This window comes from Chrysemys picta, chromosome 3 (assembly GCF_011386835.1).
Source record: "Chrysemys picta bellii isolate R12L10 chromosome 3, ASM1138683v2, whole genome shotgun sequence".
NCBI lineage: Eukaryota > Metazoa > Chordata > Testudines > Emydidae > Chrysemys > Chrysemys picta.
The window spans coordinates 17,952,009-17,970,221 of NC_088793.1; the positions used below are offsets into that span (position 1 = coordinate 17,952,009).

Sequence of the window (18,213 nt, forward strand, 5' to 3'; positions counted from 1 at the left end):
GCTCCAGAAGTCTCTCTCCCTCCCAGCTAGCTGTCAGGGGAGAATTCATTCAGTTCATTTAGACCCTTACAAACACATAAAGGGAGACATTCCCGGCACCAAGGAGTTCAAGCTCACTAGGCAGGCAACACTATAAGTGCCGCTGGATGCTGCTACATTAGGTCCCAACCCTAGAAGCCCTGAGTGGACAGGCACTTGCAGCTTCTTGCAGGATTGAGGCCGTACAGCTGTTTATTTCTTTGGGTGAGGACAGCTTTTACTGTCAGAATGCGTGGGGATAAGAAGCGAGTGCAGGAGATATTTTAATGAGGAGGGGATGGAATGAAGAGCCTGCTGAATGAATGAAGATAACCTAGTGCATAGGAATAAAAAAAGGCATTGCTGATATAAGGAACAGAATGGAAGAGGACATAAAGCCAAAAGTGGGAACAGGAAACATAGTTCCTGCAGTTGCTTGGGTCCCTGAAAAATTGACCCACATAAAGGTGAAAGGTTGTGTTTTCCACTCTGAACAGTATCTCTAGTTTTCAAATTAACTGAAATGCTGATTAAAAAATCATCGTTTTTTCATGCAAAATTTAGAAATCTTACAAATTTGACATGAAAAAATGTTTTGTTTCCCTTGGGCTGCAGCGCGAGGCGCATTTCGAAAAGTCACCCTGAACTAGGACTCGGCTAGCATTTCATAGCTGTCACAAGCATGTGTCTGGGATCCTTCTTACACCGTATCCCCCAGAATGAAACTAAGAGACAGTGTTGAAAAGCTAGAGAATGTCTTCAGAAGCTTGGTGTACCGCAGACTGATGAGTATAAGCCACTCTCTTTCTTTTAGCCACTTAGACATCTCCCCACTCTCCTTACACACACATGCACACACAATAGATTCTCTCTCTCTCTCTCTCTTTCCCTAAATCAACATCAGCAAGGGGACAATGGCCTGCGAGTCGGTTGAAGAACGAGACATACAATTAGCAATGAAATGAAAAACAGCTGGTGAAATATAATAGCTGTTATTCCGAGCACATGAACCTGAAAAGATACTGTTTATTTTATAAGACAAACAAAATTTTCCTGCTGTTTGATCTAAAAGAGCATCTACCATTGGGAGCTGTCCGTTCTCATTTAGTCACTCCAGCGCCGGGGCAGGCTGTACAGGAGCTATAAACAAAGCACAGAAAGTATCACTTTCCATGTTAATTCGACAGTAAACAGTACTAATTTGACTTTGCAGCTGTTTATTGATCCCAAAAAAACACAATTCAATATAGAGAACAGTAGCCCGTGTATTGGGACAGCAGTTTATAAAATTCAAGGAGCCAGGCTAGCCACATTCACTTATTGTAAAGAAGACGGCAGGAGATACTAGGATCCATGGCATTCACCCTGAAGTAGGGTCAGGGGGGCAAATATCTTGCTTAAAGTCTAAAATGAGAAATTATCTCATAGGCCTCTTAGGGTGGGATTTCCAAAAGCATTCAGCGTTAGCCTGAGTCTCCTCCCTCTAAAGTCAATGAGAGCTTTACCATTGTCATCAATGGGAGGAGACTTAGGCCAATGGGGAGAGCTTTGGACAATCCTGCCATTAGCGTCCTACCAGCACCACCTTGGTAGAAGTAAGGGGTAAAACTAGAGCGAGTGTAAGTGATCATCTCTTATAGTGTGCTGGTTATAATCTTTAAACACTCAGAATTACAATGATGAGTGTGATGTAAGTACATAGATGGATGGATCAGACAGGTAAGAAGGGCAAAAGCCTTTCCTTTTCTATTTCCAGAAAAAAGTACCATATCTTGATATCATAGTGATAGGCACTTTGGAAATATACCAGAATTCTTGGAAGGGGTCAACAAGCATGTGGACAAGGGTGATCCAGTGCATATATCAGAGGGGTAGCCGTGTTAGTCTGAATCTGTAAAAAGCAACAGAGGGTCCTGTGGCACCTTTAAGACAAACAGAAGTATTGGGAGCATAAGCTTTCATGGGTAAGAACCTCACTTCTTCAGATGCAATCAAAAGTGTTAAAGGTGCCACAGGTCCCAGTGCATATAGTGTACTTAGATTTTCTGAAAGCCTTTGACAATGTCCCCCACCAAAGGTTCTTAAGCAAAGTAAGCTGTCATGAGCTAAGAGGGAAGGTCCTCTCATGGTTCGGTAGCTGGTTAAAAGATAGGAAACGAAGGGTAGGAATAAATGGTCAGTTTTTAGAATGGAGAGAGGTAAATAGTGGTGTCCTACACAGGTCTGTACTGGGACCAGTCCTATTCGACATATTCATAAGTGATCTGGAAAGAGGGATGAACAGTGAGGTGGCAAAATTTGCAGATGATTAAAAAACTGCTCAAGATAGTTAAGTCCCAGGCAGACTATGAAGAGCTACAAAACAATCTCACAAAACTGGGTGACTGGGCAACAAAATGGCAGATGAAATTCAATGCTGATAAATGCAAAGTAATGCACATTGGAAAACAATCCCAAATATACACATAAAATGATGAGGTCTAAATTAACTGTTATCACACAAGAGAGATCTTGGAGGCATTGTGGATAGTTCTCTGAAAACATCCAGTGAAGTGCAGCAGCAATCAAAAAAGCAAACAGAATGTTGGGAATCATTAAGAAAGGGGTAGATAATAAGACAGAAAGTATCATATTGCCTCTATATAAATTCATGGTGCACCCACATCTTGAATACTGCATGCAGATGTGGTCACCCCATCTCAAAAAAGATATATTGGAATTGAAAAAGGTTCATTTTTGTTGCCCTTTTCTGATTAGGGGTATGGAACAGCTTCCATATGAGGAGAGATTAAAAAGAGTGGGACTTTTCAGCTTGGAAAAGAGATGGCTAAGGGGAGATATGATAGAGGTCTATAAAATCATGACTGATGAAGAGAAAGTAGATAAGGATGGTGCCCTTAGCTGCTGATTGCCAGAAGCTGGGAATGAGTGACAGGGGATGGATCACTTGATGATTACCTGTTCTGTTCATTCCCTCTGGGGCACCTGGCACTGGCCACTGTCAGAAGACAGGATACTGGGCTAGACGGACCTTTGGTTTGACCCAGTATGGCCATTCTTATGTTCTTATGATAGACAGGCAGACAAGATCTGTAAGGGAAGGATTTTCAACTCATGCTAAACTCATCTTTTTCTAGAAAGCTACAAAAAAGTCTGAGCAGCCAAATGTAAAATTATGGCCAAAATGGCAAAGTTTGCAGATGACAAGTTTGATGGACTGATATAATGAGAATGGGTCATTTACACAGATTGATTTGGATCTCTTGGTAAGCTGGTTTCAAACCAACATCATGTGTTTTAATACAACCACGTGCAAGGCCACACATTTAGGAACAACAAAATGTAGGACATATATGCAGGTCAGAGGATTGTATCCTGGAAAGCAGTTTTCCTGAAAAGGATTTAGGAATCATGGTGGATAAGCAATTGAATATGAGCTTTCAATGTGATGCTGTGGCTAAGAGGACTAATGTGATCCCTTAGGGTAGGTCTATACTTGCCTCCGGGTCCGGCGGTAAGCAATCGATCTTCTGGGATCGATTTATCGCGTCTTGTCTAGACGCAATAAATCGATCCCGGAAGTGCTCACCGTCGACACCGGTACTCCTGCTCGGTGAGAGGAGTATGCGGAGTTGACGGGGGAGCCTGCCTGCCGCGTGTGGACCCGCGGTAAGTTCGAACTAAGATAGTTCGACTTCAGCTACGTGAATAATGTTGCGTATCTTAGTTCGGAGTGGGGGGTTAGTGTGGACCAGCCCTTCGTGTATAAAGAAGGGAATATGGAATAGGAATAGGGAGGTCATATTACCTCTGCATACAGATTTGGTGAGACCATTTCTAGAACATTGTGTCTAGTTCTTTTAAAAGGATGCTGAAGAATTGGAGAAGGTTCAGAAAAGAGGCTGAAGAATGATTGGAGGTCTGATAAACAAACTTGACAGTGAAAGACTTAAGAAGTTCAGTCTATTTCTGATACTAAGAAGCTCTTTAAAATAGCAGACAAAGGCATAACAAGATCCAATGGCTGCAAGATGAAGCTAGACACTTCCAAATGAAAATAAGGTGCACATTTTTACCAATAAGGCTAATTAACCATTGGCACAGCTTACTAAGGGGTGTGGTAGATTCTCCATTACTCTAAGCCCTTAAATCAAGACTGAATGTCTTTCTAAAAGATGTGAATCTTCAGCCAGAAGTTATGCAGGAGGTCAAACTAGATGATCATAATGGTCCCATCTTGACTTAAAAAATCCATGAATCTATGCAGCTATGTGAATAATACTTAATTTGGCCCTCTGTGGTGATAGGAACCAGCTGTGGAGTTTGGATGAGAATCTGGAGTTTGGAGTGAGAGACTGAATTTTTTGGGGCCAAAAGAATCCTTGTGATCCCAGATGTAAAGCACAGACATTTGCCAGTTTCACTTTAAATATCACCTTCAATACACTGAATTAGAATGAATGTGAAACTTAAGTTTAAACAAAAACTCATATAAATCAAAACCCAAGCAAACCAAAACTATCAAGTTGTGCATAGCTCTAAAAATTAATTGGCAATCAGAATATATTGGACCTGTCTGTCTGCACGTAAAGCAAAACAAAATAATTACTGGTAAATAATAATACTGGGCAGTTATAAATGATATAGTCTTCTATAGGGGAGCTTCAGAAAAGTTAATTTTTAAACTTCCTTTGTTCTAGGTTGGGATAACTCCATTCTGCTCAGTTAAATTCCCCCTACAGCTGGGCTGAGCAATTGGATACTCTATTCTTCACTTCCTGTCTTAAACTGCTCTATATTGTTACTGAGCATTCTTAACCAGGTACTGCATTCCACTCCACGGTGGCTGGATTTCAGAGGTGGATGAAGTGACTCCTATACAGTTTGTTGAGAGACATGATTAGAAAGCCTTCTGGCGGGGAGGACAGACTATGTAAATATAAATCAATAGCATGAGCTGGACAAGTAAAGCACAACACAACGAGGGGAATTTCTCCAGGACTCTGAATTCTGTGGCTTTTTTGTTGAGTTTTCTGCAGAACTCTAACATTTTTTTCACTTGTGTGAATCCACACAGGACAGCACAATCTAAGGCCCAAAAGGGTGAAAGAAGTGTGTGGAAACCACTTGCAACAGATCTATGCCTGAGCCCCATAGAAGACAACTAGGAATGTAACAAAAGAGATCAAAGGCAAAAGAGACTGCCAGGCTGTATTTATTCTCTACTCCCTGTATACTGGTGACTGACATTTTTTATATTTTCATTCCTTTTTAAAAACAATAGTTTAGACAAATGTGTCTAGACCGATGGTAGAGCAAATGTGACATCAATTATGGATTCCTTCACAGTAGCTCTGTTGATATGGGCAATTACCAATTCATAGAACTATAAGAATTGCCATATTCAGTGAGAACAAAAAGAACAGGAGTACTTGTGGCACCTTAGAGACTAACAAATTTATTAGAGCATAAGCTTTCGTGGACTACAGCCCACTTCTTCGGATGCATATAGAGTGGAATAAATATTGAGGAGATATATATACACACATGCAGAGAGCATAAACTACTCTGAAATCAGTGAGAACAGTTACTCATCTAGTCCGGTATCCTGTCTGTGACAGTGGTCAGCACCAGATGCTTCAAATGAAGGTGCAAATACCCTGAAGTGGACAACTGTGGAATATAGTACCCATAGGGGAAGTTTCTTCCTAATCCACTCAGTGCTGCTAAATGTTCTCCACAGAGTATTGGATAGAGGAAGGGGCCTCAACCTTTGTTATACATGAAGTCAGATGAAATGATCTAATGGTCCTTCTGCCCTTCAAATTTATTAATCTCATTACCAACTAGCACTAGGAGGGTAGGTTGGTGGGCTACTGGGTAACTTCAGATTTCAAGGTAAGAAATAAGCAGAGAGGAGAGCTGAAGAAAAGCACCTGTAGGATAGGGAGAATACCACTTGCTGTAGAATATACAGGTAATCAAAGCCCTGAATATTTATACATACACCAAGTCCACATCATAGACTCATAGAAATGTGGGCTGAAAGGGACCTGAAAAGGTCTGTATATTTTATTCGTATAACTTGTGCTATATGTGCCTGGACAGTTTTGTCTGCTTATGCACTAGATTATAGGTGCCTTTAGTAAGAAAAAAAATCTTTATCTTTGAGCCTATTGCTGATTCTCAAAAACATCGCAATATAATGATGCATGGTTTGTTTCACCGTTCACAAGTGGTAGATTTTTTTTTTTAATTCACAAGTGACTCAGCCCTTCATTGGCTAGTATATATAAAATCAGCTCCTCTTTATTTTATTTATTTATTTATTTAAAATAGTTCTGACTGGCAGAAGCTCTGTCTAGCCACAAAACTCTTACAAGAGAGTCAACCTATCCTTACCCTGACTTACCCATGTGCCTCCATTCTATCCTTTGGGCTAAGAAGGTATATTCTCCCAGTTCAATCTATAGCCTCTCTTCTAAGTCTGACAACTAATTTGCGGTGGTGATTTTATGCTGTAGAGCCATCTTGAAGGAAACAGTCTTGCATTAGGTACAAAGAGAGAGTCAATGTGCAACTACAGAATAACAGAACTTAAAACACAGAAAGCAATGACCCACAATGGCAGCAGAAGTCAGTTCCTAATTATCCAGGTAATTTTTCCCTATAGCAATTGGGCTAGGAATGAAAGAGGTGGGTAACTCCTTCCCTTTTATAAATTAGTACTATCCAGAATTTTCTCTTACAAATTGCCTGGGCCTGATTCTCTATTGCCTTGCACCTGGTGTAGTCCTTTACTCCTGAGCTGAGTGGGTGGCACCATTCGGATTGGGTAGCATTCTTACCCTCACAGGTGTAAGTGATCAAGCCTGGTGCAAGGGAGTGGAGAATCATTCTCCTTCATGCCTATTTCCAGTGACTTAGCTTTCAAGTCAGAACAACATTATTAGTCCCATCAACCCCCTCCCAGAACCCGGAAAAACAAACTTTCCCTTTAACTCAAGCCTCCCCAAGCACATTTCCCTTAGAGAGGCAGGAAGCTGCCCTTGAAGGAACTGCTGTCAGCAACTGGTGCTATGTTCAATTGAACGAGAGCTCCCAATGTGACACTGTGGCCAAAAGAGCTAGTGAGATCCTAGGATGCATAAACAGGGGAATCTTGAGTAAGAAGAGAAAGATTATTTTACTTCTGTATTTGGCACTGGAGCAACCACTCTGGAATACTGAGTCCAGTTCTGATGCCCACAATTCAAGAAGGATGCCAATAAATTGGAGAGGGTTCAGCACAGAGCCACAAGAATGATTAGAAAACATGCCTTGTAGTGGCAGACTCCAGGAGCTCAATCTATTTAGCTTATAGACTCAGACTTTAAGGTCAGAAGGGACCATTATGATCATCTAGTCTCTTTGCGTTGTGCAGGAGGTCAGAAGGTTAAGGGGTGACTTGGTGACAGTCTGTACGTAACCACATGGGGAACAAATATTTAATAATGAGGTCTTCAATCTAGGTATACAAAGGTATAACAGTGTCTGGAAGCTGAAGCTAGACAAATTCAGACTGAAATAAAGCATAAATTTGACGGTGAGGGTAATTAATCATTGGAACAATTTACGAAGGGTCATGGTAGATTTTCCATCACTGACAATTTTCAAATCAAGATTGGATGTTTTTCTAAAAGATCTGCTCTAGGAATTATTTTGGGGAAGTTCTCTGGCCTGTGATATACAGGATGTCGCACTAGATGATCATAATGATCCCTTCTGGCTTTGGAATCTATGATGACCATGCCAGACAGAGACTCTTTTACTTGTATAATAAACATGTTAAAGATTGGAAAGCACTTGAAATCATATATGGATGGAAGATTTTAAAGACAAGTGAAATAGAGGAGTTTTAACACAGAAAATTTTTCTACCTCCTCCCAAGCAAACAAGCTCCTAGCTTCCAAACAAGGCTTTGAATGCCATTATGCACCCCCAAGACATCCACTTCCATGTACCTCCCCTTCCTGTTACAGTGTTAGTACTCAGTTTGCACTAATATCCAAGGGAAAAGGCTTAATTTCCCTCCTTCAAGAAAGTGAGTCTAGAATAATGTCAACGTCAGAGCTGGTTAAAATGTTCTACATTTAGGGAGGCAGGAAGAGATCAATTTTTCACTAACATTTTTGCAAAAATTGTTCCTCCTTTTTTGACCACATCTAGTCAACATCCATAACTGGAACTGAAATGCAAATTCTAAGGTGACATGATACATTCCATTGGGCCAGGGCTACGCATAGTTATTCCAGTTTAAAGAAAGTTGTGATCTTTAACCAATTTAATGAAACTGGTGCAACTTTAAGTGTGGATACTCTGACATTGGTTTAGCTTGGCCTCAAGCTAAACCAATGTGAACTGGGTTTAAACTAATGTAAGACTGCCCATACACAAAGCTGCATCAATTAAACTAAACAGGTACAAAATTATGTGTTTAGACAAGCTCTTAGCCAAGCTTGTCTAAAACATCACACATGAAGTCAAGTATCAAAGGGGTAGTCGTGTTAGTCTGGATCTGTAAAAGCAGCAAACAGTCCTGTGGCACCTTATAGACTAACAGACGTATTGGAGCATGAGCTTTCGTGGGTGAATACATCCGAATGCATCCGATAAAGTGGGTATTCACCCACGAAAGCTCATGCTCCAATACGTCTGTTAGTCTATAAGATGCCACAGGACTGTTTGCTGTTTTTACAGATCCAGACTAACACGACTACCCCTTTGATACTTGACCCCATGCAAGACACTGCATTTAGCCGTATGGAGTGGAAATCCATCAACACATGAAGGTCACACTACTGATGATTTTATATCTCTTTCCATGTATACTGTGTGCCTCTTAATGATCTCAATGTATTAAGTGAGGCAGCATTGTCCAGTGGCTAGGCTTCTAGCCAGGGAGTCAGGCATCATGGGTTCGTTTCCTTGCCCTACTGGCCCGCTGTGTCACTTAACCTTTTTCTGTTCCTCAGTCTCCTTAGCTTTCAAACAGGGATACAGATACTTCCCTTTGAAAATGTTTAAGATGGATTAATGAAAAGTGTTACACAGGAACTAGATATTATTTATATAGTATGCCTAGAGATTTAAAAAAAATTAATATAAATAATATAGGTAAATATCTGTTTAGTTTTAGTGTAACTAAGAGAAAAGTAAGAGAAAAGTTAAGTCCATGGCCCATTCACTGGTTGGACTCTGCTGGAACAGCTACCAAAGGAAACTACCTCCTCCCTTTCCCTTTAGATTTTGAATAATTTCTTCCCCTACTTTTCATATTTTTCTGTTCCGTTTCCTGTGTTTCATTGTTGTTGTTTTTCCACTGAATAAAGTCCATGTGAGGTTTTTTTCTGTCCTGTTAACACCTTTCGGTTGAATTGATAGCTCGTCATGGAATCCTGGAACCAGAAATCTCAGGAGCTGACAGTTCTCTATCCTTACTCTGATAAGAGACAGCTACAAAACTATTGCAAACAGGAATCTTATCTCCCCCCCTCTTTTCTTAGAATGTTGGAACAGAAAACAATCCCTTAAAACAACAAGGAGGTGCCCTCAGAACAGATATCCTGCAACATATTGTAAGTTGGATTCTTAACGTGGGCTGGTTGGAGGCTGTCATAATGAATTAAATGTTCCCTGTGTTCAAAGATTTTGAACATCCTCTGCCAAATATTAGGAGTTACTATTAATAATAAACTTTTGAGCTGCTCCTTCTCTAATATGTGATGATGTTTCCAATACAAAAAGGGCTCATCCCGGCAGGAGCAACACATGTACATGATTTTCATGTTCATGAAATATGTATGCATTCCCTGTCAAAGCACAGAGCAGAAAACAGAAGAGAAGAGAGGAGATGGGAATATTTTATGGGCAGTGAAAGGAAAGTGAAAAGGAGATACACAAAAAGAGAATAAGATACAAAGGGGGAAAAGTATAGCATTATAGGTCCTGATTCAGCAAAGTACTTAAGTACACGTCTAACTTTAAACATGTGAGTACTTCCATTGACCTCAGTGGGATTATTTATGGGCCAGATTCAAAGCCCATAGAAGTCAATGGAGACGCTTTCCATTGACTTGACTGGGATTTTTAAAGGAACTTAGGTTCCTAAAGCTGCAGATAAGTGCCTAGTGGGGTTTTCAGAACAGTTTAGGTACCTAACTCCCATTGATTTAAATACCTTCAAATATCTGCAGCTAGATACACAAAGATACTTAGGCATTGCAATGCTCTGTGTTGCAATACCTAACCCCTAGGTGCCTGGCTGCATAATGGAATTTTCTGTGCTGAGTTAGGTGCCCAGGCTCCCCACTCGATTCATGGGGAGAGCTAATCAGCACAGGAAGGGCTTTTCAGAATCCAGCAAACTGAGAGGGGAACCGCCTAAGCTAGCGGAGAGTGAAATACAGGGGAAAGGGGTGGGACTTAGGCACCTAACTTGTATTGACCTGGGCCTCTAGAGGTCTGAATGACAGGCTGGAAAAAGGAGTAGACCTTCATTTGGGAGTCTCAGCTGTGAACCCTCTGCTGGAGCTATGTGCCTAAGCCAGATCCATCCTTTTTTGCAAAGAGAGAGAGATGGATGCTATAGCCCAATGGCTAGTTCCCTGGGTATTCTAGGGTGGGTGTCTCAATCTCTCCTGTTGAAGCTTTTCTACTCTGTATAAATAAGTAAATATTCAGTGGGTCAGAGAAAAATGAGGGATTGGCTCTATAGCATGGTGGTGAAGGCACTCATCTGGGATTTGGGTTCAAGTCCTTGTTCCAAATCATGCTGAGCAAGGATTTGAATCTAGTTTTCCTACATCCCAGGTGAGTGCCCTAACCAATGTGTTATGCTGGGGTGGGTCTCTCTCTCTCTCTCTCTCTGTTTTTTCATGAGCAAACTCTGGGTTTCCTCTAGGAGGGCAAAGGCTGACCTGACTTAGATGCCTAACTCAGGAGAGGGCTCATGGCTGAGAATCCTGAGCGGAGACAGGCACTTTCTTCTGTCCTGTCAGTCAGGTGCCTAGAGGCCCAGACCAATGGGAGTTAGGTACCCAAATACCTTTGTGGATCTGAGCCCTAAGCCTTGCCACTATGCTCTGCATTTCACTCATGGCTAACTTAGGCAGCTCCTTTCTCTGCTTGCTGGCTTCAGAGGATCCCTTCCTTAGGCACCTAACTCTCCTCATGCATTGTACAGGGAGCCTGGGTGCCTCACTCAGGGCTGTGGATTCCACTAAGTGGCAGGTGCCTAGGGGTTAGCCAGGGCAATGCTCAGCATTACAACAGCTAAGTACCTCTGCAGAGTTAGCCCCTAGCACCCCTAGTGAAAAACAAAACATCAAACAGTTCTACCAAAATAGTCCAAACCACGATAGTCTTCCCAAGACACTACTCTGCTCATTCACTTCTCTCTTCAGTGCTCACTCCTAATGCGACACCCATAAGGAATGAGTCAGCCAAACATTTATTTATTTTTCTAAATGTTTCCTTGAGTGGGGTCTTCTTTTTTTAGCTCCACCATTCTGTGCCCAAGTCTTTGAGTAACTGGTCATTTGATTGCTTCTGTAACCTCCCTGTCCTTCTTCTGCCCAGCATTTTGCTATCCCTTTCTGTTGGGTCATGTCTGAAATTAGGACCCAATCCTATAAACACTTATGCATGTGAGTACTCCTAAGTGTTGGCAGTATCTGACCTTTACACTGTAGCTCTTCAAAGCAGGGGCCATGACTTCTTGCTTGTACTCTGAAGTGACTAGCACATTTGGGGAGGGGAGGGGCTGTAAAGCAATGAATACTACTAGGGACCAAAATCCAGATAAACTCCACTAGAGCCAGTGAAAGCAGATTTTGCCTTGTGCCATACAGCAGGGTTCCTGCAGAGTTCTGGCATATTAGGGCCAAGTCCTACCCAGTGCACCTTACTGACCTGCAAACTTCTTAGCCAAAGTCTGCTCTCACTTACAGCTTGATCCAAAGCCCAGTGAAGTCACTGGGAGTTTTCCCATTGACTGGAATGGGCTATGGACCAGTCCCTCTAACAGGTGCAATTCCTACTGGGCACATTGTGCTATCAATTAGATGGGTGCATCTTGCACTCAAGGACCAACCACTGCTCTCAGTTACACCACTGCATTTGCTGACACACTCCACTTAGGACACACCAGATGTCCCGATTTTATAGGGACAGTCCCAATATTTGGGGTTTTGCCTTATATAGGTGCCTATTACCCCCACCCCCGCCCTGATTTTTCACACTTGCTGTCTGGTCACCCTAATTCCACTGCAGTCAATGGAGTAATTTCGTGTTTATATCTGGGCAGAATTTGGCCCTCTAACTTCAGGGTGGTTCCCCGGATGTAACTGCAGACAGCATTTGGAGCCTGGTACTGCAAGGTGCTGACCACTCTAGCCCCGCCCACAAAAAGCACTTAAGCCCATGTTTAACTTTAAATGTATTGATAGTCCCACTGACTTCAATGTGACTACACTGAAAGTTACATCCATGCTTACGTGCTTTGCTGGGTCAAACCACGGTCCTTGGCACCTTGCATGGTTGAGCCATTGTTCCTTGGTGTACAATACTGTAATACCTTGTGAAGACAGTAATAATGCACAGTCCACATAGACATCAGTGTAAACAGGATTGAGCCTTTGGGGCAGATATATATATATAGTCACAACTTTCCCAGCTTCCCTTAAGGCTGGAGACCAAGTGTCCAGATTTTCAAAAGGGTTCAACACGTTGAGAGCAGAGCTCTTTTGAAGAGCTGGCCATAAGTGACACAAGGGGAACTGCTGGCTGCAAGGAACTTGTTAAAATATTTGGCTCTCATTTAGGTGCCTAAGCGGGAGCTCAGCTCTTTTGGAAATCTGGCCCCAGTTGTGGGTGGTTAGCATTTGAAAATCCAACCCTGAGCTCTTTTGAAAATCATGTCCTATGTAATACAAGAAAGAGGAAGAAACCGAATTATGGAAGTGCAAAAGGAATGACAATGGCCTGATTCCCACAACAATTTAAAGCCACTCCTTTGCACTACCCTGAGTGATACAAAGGAGCCTTAGTGCAGATCAGAAGCAGGCTATGTATTGTGTGTAAGGCAGCTAAACTACTGAACAAATAAACAAAAATGAGGAGAAAATATCATCTCTGCCATTGCCCACAACTATGTTTGCACAAATATATCAGGGCTATCAAGAATTTTATAATGATACTCCATCACCGTGGTTCTAGTTAAAACCACTGTAATAAACAAAACATACAGAGCACATCACTGGCATCAGAGTCTATAATTTTCTCTGAGCAGAAATACTGGAGAAAAAAAGGGCGGGATTTCATCCAATCTAAAAAGAAACCTATGTAGATCTTTCCTTTCATTAAATCTTCTCAACCGTTATTAAAGGAAAGTCAGTAGCCAAAATTCTTTGATGATGACATTGAATAATTTGATTACATGAATGTTCTGTGTATTTTGAGAAGAGCTGTGAATGCAGATCCTTGGTAAAAGCTTGAGGCCCAAGGAAGACTTAACTTTCACAAGTTGCAATCCTTTCCTTTTTTGAGGGGAAATTCCTAACTCCCTCCATGGAAAAATGAATGTACATTTCCCATTTAATGCTGCTTTTTTGCAGTCACAAAAGAAATGGTAAAAATTGTGTCATTGTTTACTAATCTTCTTGGTGATTTTGGATAAAGGCAAATAGAATCCAAGTAATGGGCCAGGAAATCTGGTCTCTCGGAATATAAAAATATGTAATGCACAGGCACACTGCTAATTAAGGTATTTATTTTCCTGTCCCACTGCTTAGCAAATACATTCAATGATGAGGACCCTGTAAGCACCCAGACAAATTATTAGTTGACAATACATTACAACACAGTAGTTAACCCAGTTAAACCGTCCCCAAATCCTATCAATGATCTGGCCACATTTTTCAAAAGTGACTCATGATTTGGGGGGCTTTGGTTTTTGGGTGTCTAGCAAGGGATGCCTTAAAGGGGCCTGTGACACTGGCAAACAAGGTTCCAGATCATGCCAGAGCCCTTTGGTCTTAACTGAACACTGACAAAAACATAGCTGAAACCAGGCTGGCTCACCTCTGTGTTACGATGGTAAAAATCGGTATTAGATTTATAAGAATGTGTTTAGACTTTAACCCATGCAGAAATGTACAAGCATTTCATAATCTCAGATATAATGTCTGTATCCTCTGTTACAAGGAAATGGGGCAGGGGCAGGTGCCCAGTTTTTGACCAGGAAGTATGGTCAAAAAGGGGACCAGACACCAAAAGTCCAGTTACTGCAGGCAGGGGCAGCAGGGAGGCACCAGATCATCACCCATGCCAGCCCCGACTCAGTCCCCTACCTGTGTCGGGTGGCTGCAGCTTCCAGCCCCAGCTCTGCAGGCGAGTCACTCCTGATCCGGGTGGGTGTGGGACAGGGGTAAGAAGGGAAGAGCAGCAAGCAACGGTTGAAGGGGGAAAGACAAGAGAACGGGAGCAGGAACGGGGGAAGAGGCAGGGCCTCAGGGGACATTCCAGCACTCCTGCTAGAATGTCCGTTTTTTAAATATTACAAAATTGGCAACCCTATAAGGTAATATTTAAGTGCGTGCATTGTAATCCTCTAACTGTGTAAATCACCAGACAGGAAAGAGACATGAAAGAGAAACTATTGTGGAACATCAAAGGACAAAAGATTTTGGTGATTACTCTTTCCACCCCCACCCCATGAAGAGGAGACATGCAAGTGAATTCATCCCAACAACTGAGCTCAGAGAAGGGGGAAAGGGAATAAAAATCTCTAACAAGGAGAATCTCTCTCTCTATGCTGCTTGGACTCTGGGAGGGCATGTTTTTTTAGGCATAAGCAAGAGATCCCCAGCGTTTAGCCTGGGTTAGCACTAAGGGATATATAGAGTTTGCTTATTATAGAAACTTCTATTACCTTTTCAAATGCAAGTCTGTATCTCATTTGTGTTTTTTACCTGCTTTAACCATGTAAACAACTCTCATTTCCTTTTTCTAGATAATACATCTTTAGATAGTTTATTATAAGATTGGCTACAAGTCTTGTCTTTGGTATGAGATCTAAGGTGCAATTGACCTGAGGTAAGTGACTGGTTGTTTGGGACTGGGAGTAAGCTGAATATTATTGTGATTTTTGGTGTAAGGGACCATCTACCACAAAGGCAAACTTACCTTGATGGCAAGATATATTAGAGTACCCCAGGGGACTGTCTGTGACTCCGTGGTTTGGCTGTTACAGTGCTGAGGCATTTACACTTAACACACTATATAGTTAAGGATGGGCCTAAGTGTGTTACTAAGTCAGGGCCTAAGACTGGCAAAAAAGGTGTCAATTAGGGCCACACACTGAAGCATCTGGACTTGATCACCTGTTGAAGGCCCTGGCAGCTCTGATTACTGCATCAATGCTGCAATTTTCCCCTTCTGTGCTTTTTTCCCTTCTCCTCCTCCCTTTAGCTGGAATCGTCTTGGTTGCTTTCTGATCACAGCCATTGATACACACTTGTTATAAATCATGTGCAGTTGTGTAGAGTTCAGTGTTATTTCTATTACGTTATGACTGAAAGAGTCGTCAAAAAAAAGAAAAAAATCCTGAAGTCCTTTCTCCTAAAGATTCTTGGGGAATTTATCCACAGAACTTCCATTAGTATTAGTAGGGATTCCGTATAGAAATCCTGTGTGCCTCAATGGAATAAGAGACCCTTTGATCTCTACCGGTGGGAATACACTAATCCAATACAATATTTCACATTTGTACTTTTCATTATTTTAACTGTTTCCTGAAAGTGACATGTAGGTGGAACCCATTCTTAATCCTTTGTTGCCCCCTTTTAAAGTGCAGATGTACACTGAACAGTGACTATGTGAACATGGCTTCTTTTTCTTCTTATTTGCATTATGGTCACATCAAGAGGCGCCAGTTAAGGACCAGTCTAGTGTTCTAAGTGCTTTACACAAACACGCTGAAAAGATAGATTGTAAACACTTCGGGGTAGGGACTAAGCATAAGAGGAGGACAGCGGATATCTAAAACAGACACACAGAGGAGCACAAGGTTACAGTGACAATTATGATTACTGCTGTTTGAAAAACAATTTTCATTTTGCAATTACTCTTCATTCCAAATTGAACCAGAAGTTAAAATCTCCCACTTTTTTTTGCCCAACAATATAGTTCTAAAAATTTCAAATTGAAAATGTCAAAATGAAAAAAGTCTACATTTTTAATCAAAACATTTCAACATGCCAAACTTTTCCTTTCAAATAAACATCTTTAATTCAAAAAATTGTTTCATTTCAGAATGTGGATTCAAAATGGAAATTTCCTTTCAATTGGCCTTTCCTTGTCACCACCACCCACCCATGCACCCACCCCAATTTCCCATGGCAAATTTCAATTTCAATGAAACTTTATTTTCCAACAGGAAAATGTTGGGGTGATAAATTTGAACTAGCTCTACTTATAATTACTTGGAGTAGCCCACTGGTTAGTCATGCTCACCAGACCCCCTCAGTACTCAGCAACCTTACTCTCCTCAGAGTCACATCTACTGATTGCAGTGACAAAAATAAGTGTCTACGACTTTGTATCCTGGTTAGCCCTGCAGAGCTAAAACAGCTGAGCGAGAGGACATTGTATTCTCTTCCTTCTTGTGCATCATTGACTGAATTGTTGACTAAGATCTAGTGACAGGGCTTATCAGGGGCACCTGCACAAGCCAGTGAGGGTAATGAGGTGGCATTAGTGTTATATGGGGAATAATTTGAAGACAATGGATTTTTACAGGTATCACTGAAGGAAGAAATTGGTCAGCATAATCTTTATTATGCTGTCAGGACATGAGAAGCAAACAGACCAGCTTGATTTTCAGAACTCAGGCTGCGTTTGCTGTGCTGGCAGTTCTGGGGAAAGAGCCTTTTGTTTATAACTATTAAAAACACTGTAGGGCCTAAAGGTCCCAGTCAGGACCCCATTGTGCTATGCACTGTACATAGGATGTACTGTTCCCAAGAGCTTGCAGTCTAAGAATGAGATGAGACAGCAGGTGAATACAACAGACAGACATGGGAGAATAAGGGAATGGTGAGATAATTATGGTTAGCAAAATCTTAGCGCTCTCAGCACAGCAGCCAGTGGCAATTTTTTCCTCAGATTATCTCGGTTATCCTCTGTAATCCTATAACTGACAAAAAGAAGAGGCCCAAAGAGCTCAAAGAGCAATTTTTATGCAATATTCTTGCTGGTAATTTCTGACAAACCCACCAGATGGCAAAAGGGTCAAGAAGAAAGATTCATGTCGGCGATGTTGTACAATGTCTCACTTTCCCTTTCTGTGTCTCTTTCTAACATACAGTGACACACTGCCCCTCCACTGAAAAGGTGTCCCATGTCTGATCTGTCTAGGACTGTAAGACATTTGGAGCAGGAAATGTGTCTTGCGCTATGTTTGTCAAGCACCGAGTCACATTACTGTGCAATAAAAGTGGTTTTTGATGACGATAGGAGGAATAGGAGGTTTGGCTGCCCAAGGAGTAGCAGAATCAGGCCTGTCCTCAAGTGAAATGATTGTGTTGTTGCCCCTGGAACGAACACACCAGCACTACAATAGTGTTTATCTGGTATTTCCATTCTCCTCTGATTAGCCTAGCTGAGCGAGGTCTTCATGTGGTAATTACAGGACAGCTCATTTGTGTGTGTTTTACAATGGTGTTGATATAATCCCACTAGAGCACCCCGAGCATATGCAAGGAGTTCCCACCAGAAATCTAAATAACGCCCCGGCCCTGCTGACAGCTTAATAATGTGACAAAGTTCAGTCTCGTTCAATGTCAGGGACAGGAATGCGGCTCAGGCTGCTCAGACCTAGAGCTTTCAGAACAGTGCACAGTTAAAACTGAGCATTTGACAAATAATCTTTTCTTTGCCTGCTCGAATCCATCAGACGCAACCAGGTGCCACGGAGAGGCCAGATGCCACTGTTAAAATGTTAAATTGAGTGGCATGGCCATCGAAAGCTCTGGAGAGGGACATTTATCTTTATTATTGTTGTTATTAATAATGCAGATATTGCTTTGCATTGCATTCCAAGGTATTTTTGCAGCACTAAATCACCCGGGTGCACATCAGCGGCCCTGATAAATC

General features: G+C 41.7%; 1 protein-coding gene across 2 annotated transcripts in view; it reads right to left on the bottom strand.

Annotated features, from left to right (window-relative positions):
• Window positions 1-975: 975 nt before the first annotated feature.
• Window positions 976-18,213, bottom strand: part of CLIC5 (chloride intracellular channel 5) — a 160,664-nt gene continuing 143,426 nt past the window's right edge. For both annotated transcript variants that reach the window (XR_010599368.1, XM_065587547.1), the window contains one exon: window positions 976-1,158. Coding sequence is in view for 1 of the 2 variants with exons in the window: in XM_065587547.1 (XP_065443619.1) it covers window positions 1,123-1,158 (36 nt within the window). In the remaining variant the exon portion in view is untranslated. The remainder of the gene's footprint in view (window positions 1,159-18,213) is intronic.